The sequence below is a fragment of the Trifolium pratense genome, linkage group LG5 (assembly GCF_020283565.1).
Source record: "Trifolium pratense cultivar HEN17-A07 linkage group LG5, ARS_RC_1.1, whole genome shotgun sequence".
Classification (NCBI taxonomy): Eukaryota; Viridiplantae; Streptophyta; class Magnoliopsida; order Fabales; family Fabaceae; genus Trifolium; species Trifolium pratense.
In genome coordinates this window covers 39,003,187-39,007,042 of record NC_060063.1, presented here as the reverse complement: position 1 = coordinate 39,007,042, position 3,856 = coordinate 39,003,187, and the positions used below count along the sequence as shown (strand labels likewise).

The 3,856-nt window shown below is 33.2% G+C and overlaps 1 protein-coding gene across 1 annotated transcript; it reads left to right on the top strand.

Annotated features, from left to right (window-relative positions):
- The first annotated feature begins 615 nt into the window (after positions 1 to 615).
- On the top strand, positions 616 to 2,093 carry LOC123887092 (40S ribosomal protein S21-2-like). Its single transcript, XM_045936376.1, has 3 exons — positions 616 to 766; positions 864 to 996; positions 1,864 to 2,093. Exons 1-3 carry the CDS (start codon positions 717 to 719, stop codon positions 1,924 to 1,926), a joined length of 246 nt encoding a protein of 81 aa, XP_045792332.1. The 5' UTR covers positions 616 to 716; the 3' UTR covers positions 1,927 to 2,093.
- The last annotated feature ends 1,763 nt before the right edge of the window (positions 2,094 to 3,856 follow it).

Here is a 3,856-nt window from a genome sequence, read left to right as displayed (position 1 = left end):
CATTTTAATTAAGGCCGTGCATCACACGTGTTGAATACCTAGTACAATATCTAAAATAAACACAAATTCAATATCGCTATAAATGAAAAGGATGAATTTGTAAGAATACTTACAACTTAATAACATAAAACGATAAAATGCTTACAAATAATGTGATAAAATAATTTTATCAAATAAAATAAAATAATAGTGGTAGGAATACTCATGTCTCCAGATCTAAAAATTGATTGAATCTGTAATTGATAGAGATTATTCTGTCAATCTGAATCAAACAAACATTGCACCAAGATCAGAAATCAAATAACGATGTACCAAAACACCAACCAAAACAAAGTTGCAAACAAAATCATGGACAAACAGATTGATCACTTTCTCTGTGTTAATAACTTCTAAAAGTTAATTTTCATTTTTAAAAATAAATGTAAATTTTCAAAAGTGGCATTAAGAAAAAAAGATTCCATAAGAGAGTAATAGCAAAAATCAGCGGTTTTTGCAATAATAACAAGGAGGCGCAATAAGTAAAACCTCCCAAGGGTAACAAACCAGTTAACATTAGCCCATATTATGAACTGGGCCATTATTAAAAATCCGGCCCATAATCAAAATTATTAGGGTTTATTCTCCTCACCGTAACCATTTTCTCTGTTTGTTCTTCGTTATTGCAATTCAGGTTTTCTAGTTTTCGTTCTCAAAGCGATTTCATAACAAACTTCAAGATGCAGAACGATGAAGGACAAATCACTGAGCTCTATATTCCTAGGAAGTGGTATAAACTTTCATAGTTAATAATCACTTTTTTTTTAATTGATTTGAAAAATTAGGGTTTAGTTGTTTATGATTTTTTTTGTGATTTTTTTTTTCAGTTCTGCTACAAACAGATTGATTACTGCTAAGGATCATGCTTCAGTTCAGATCAACATAGGTCATTTGGATGAGAGCGGTGTTTACAATGGCACCTTCTCCACTTTTGCTCTCTGCGGTTTCACTCGTGCTCAGGTATTCATTTTCTACTTTAATTTGGATTTTTCATTGTTATTGTTACTTGATTTTGGAGAGTTAATTGATTAGGGTTTTGTAATGGTATGATATTCCCCAATGTTTTTGATTATATGGATTTAATTGTTGATTAGTTGTTTCTTTTTTGTTAAACACCTTATTTGTTTATGCTTAGGGCCATTAAACTGAATTAGGAATTGGTTTGTTTTTTGTTGACGTTGAATTGCATTTGGGCATAGTTTATGATTATGTAGCAGAATTTTGTTGATATTATGCTATCTCTTGAAAGAATTTGAATTAGTTTTAACTAAAATTGTTGATTCTATTTCTCCTATTGGTATTTTAGCTTTTTAGTGAAAAAATTTGGGGTTGGATTTTTTTTTTGTTTTTTTTATTTAATTTTATTTGCTTAGTATCTCATGCTATTTTAATTCCCCTATAAATAAGTTTTGATTCTTGATTATTTTTTCAATTTGTGGCAAAATTGAACGATGAAATATGGAATTGTCGAGAAAGATGATAGAAATTTCATTTATAATTACTGGTTTTTGTTAAGAAGATTATTTGAAATTAAATGATTTATACATTTGATACTAACTTGGTTTGTCGAGTAGAGTATTTGAAAGTAAAAAGTGAAAGTAACTAGCACTATCAACTGGATATTTTCAAGTTATAACAGTGTTGGTTCGGTAGAAACATTGAGATACATGTTTTTTGTTTCTTGTGTGTGGCTGAATCAAGAAATGTTTATTAATGTAGGGTTAAAAACTAAAATATTAAGTTGGGAACGATAATTATTGTATTTATTCTTATACCTGTTAGACCTTGAACAACTTTGATGTTATACTGATGTCTTTTTATTTTCAGGGAGATGCTGACAGTGGTATTGATCGCCTGTGGCAGAAAAAGAAAACCGAACTTAAGCAATAGATGGCATGATCCTTGTAATGTGTTATTTATTTTTTTGACAGATTAATGTGTTGAGTTCAACTCTAGAGATATTGGATTATTTTAATCTATGTATTGCAATACTTTGTTTTGAATTTCATCTGATACCATCAAAGCATTCAACCAAGTTGATGTAGTTGTTTTGCTCATTCCACATGTTTGCTTATTTATGATGGGTTTTGTTTGTGTCATGGAGCAACATTTCTGATGTTTAGTTGGTTTGCCATGCTTCTTTGTATCGAAAATATGTGATGTGATGAATAGTGCAGCCACTTTCAATTTTGAAAACCTAGTTCCAGATGATAGCTGAGTGCTGCTTTTGAACCAAACCATTTCAAACTAGCGGTTAAGTTTTCAAAAGTATTTTAGGACATAACTTGCCTAAATTTGATAAATGTTGCATCGTATGTATTGTGTCCATTGAAAATAAAAAGTTATTCTTGACTGTCATTGCATAAAATCTCAATTTTCATGACTTGGTGATCCGGCAGGTCGGACCAATTGATAGAACTCAAATAACTCAGCAATGTAAAATGGAATAGAAATGAAGAATTTGTAATTGTATAAACTGAAAGCAATTACAAATATTGTGTAATGAAAATGCAGAAAGGAAAACGAAACAATCAATTGTGTAGAATTGATAACAAATCAACTCTCCCAAAGCACTAAGGCCCCAATTCACGTAAATTATGAATGCATTACACAAAACAGAAAATAAGCATGAGCAGTCTCTCTCCTCTAACCAACTATATATAATATTCTTCTAGAAGCTGTCACCATCACATTGCATAACAAACTTCTTACACCTCATTCCTTTTCTCAGCCTCTGCCCTCTTGCCACGTTGCCTTGCATAAACTCTCCATATTTTGGGCTTCACACCAAACTCTAAGCCCACTTGATCATTTGGATCACAGATTCCATCAATACCACCTCCTTTAGAATGGACCTTGTCCTCAAGGTCAAAATCTGGAAATTGTCCTGCCATCACATCATTATCCTCCCAAGTGATATCATCAATTGACTTTTCTTTCCATTGGATCAAGCTTTGAGATACAGATGAGCCATCTCTGGTAATGCTCATATGCCCTAGCACTCTGAGAGGATGAATTTCATTATCAGCAGCCATATCTAATTCTTTAGGCAAATCACCCTGGGCATGATAGTCACCAACAGCATGTTTCAACAAGGACACATGAAACACAAGATGTATTCTAGAGTGGTCAGGGAGTTGCAGTTTGTAAGCCACCTCTCCAATTTTCTCAATGATCATAAAAGGGCCATAAAATCTAGGAGCCAATTTCTGATTGATTCTTCTTATGACTGAGTGTTGTCTATGAGGCCTTAATTTTAGAAAAACCCAGTCTCCTACCTCAAACTTTAAGTCTCTTCTTTTCTGATTTGCATAGGCTTGCATCTGCTGCTGGGCTTTCAGTAAATGCAGCTTTAATTGCTTCAAAGCTTCATCTCTTTCTTGCAATTCCAGAGCTACTGCATCTACTTTTGTTTCATTGCTTAAAAATCTCAAGAGTTTGGGTGGTTGTCTGCCATAAACTACTTCAAATGGGGACTTTCCAATGGAGACATGATATGTTGTATTAAACCAATATTCTGCCCAAGGAACCCAGGTGGACCAATTCTTAGGTTGTTCAGCAGCAAAACATCTTAAGTAACTCTCAAGGCATCTGTTAGTTACTTCAGATTGGCCATCTGTTTCTGGGTGATATGAAGAGCTCATCTTCAGTGTGGTTCAGCTCTTTCCAAAAAATGCTGATAAATAAGGGATCTCTGTCACTTACAATGGAATTTGGAATTCCATGAAGCCTCACTACCTCCTTTACAAACAGCCCGACCACTGACTTAGCAGTGTAAGGATGTTTCATCAAAAATGACTATACTTAGATAGTCTATCCA

What these genes read in the sequence shown, in the direction of transcription:
- LOC123887092 (XM_045936376.1), top strand. Translation starts at nt 717, where the DNA reads ATGCAGAACGATGAAGGACAAATCACTGAGCTCTATATTCCTAGGAAG. An exon ending in CTCTATATTCCTAGGAAGTG is followed by an intron (nt 767 to 863) that starts GTATAAACTTTC and finishes TTTTTTTTTCAG; the next exon opens with TTCTGCTACAAACAGATTGA. An exon ending in GCGGTTTCACTCGTGCTCAG is followed by an intron (nt 997 to 1,863) that starts GTATTCATTTTC and finishes TTTTATTTTCAG; the next exon opens with GGAGATGCTGACAGTGGTAT.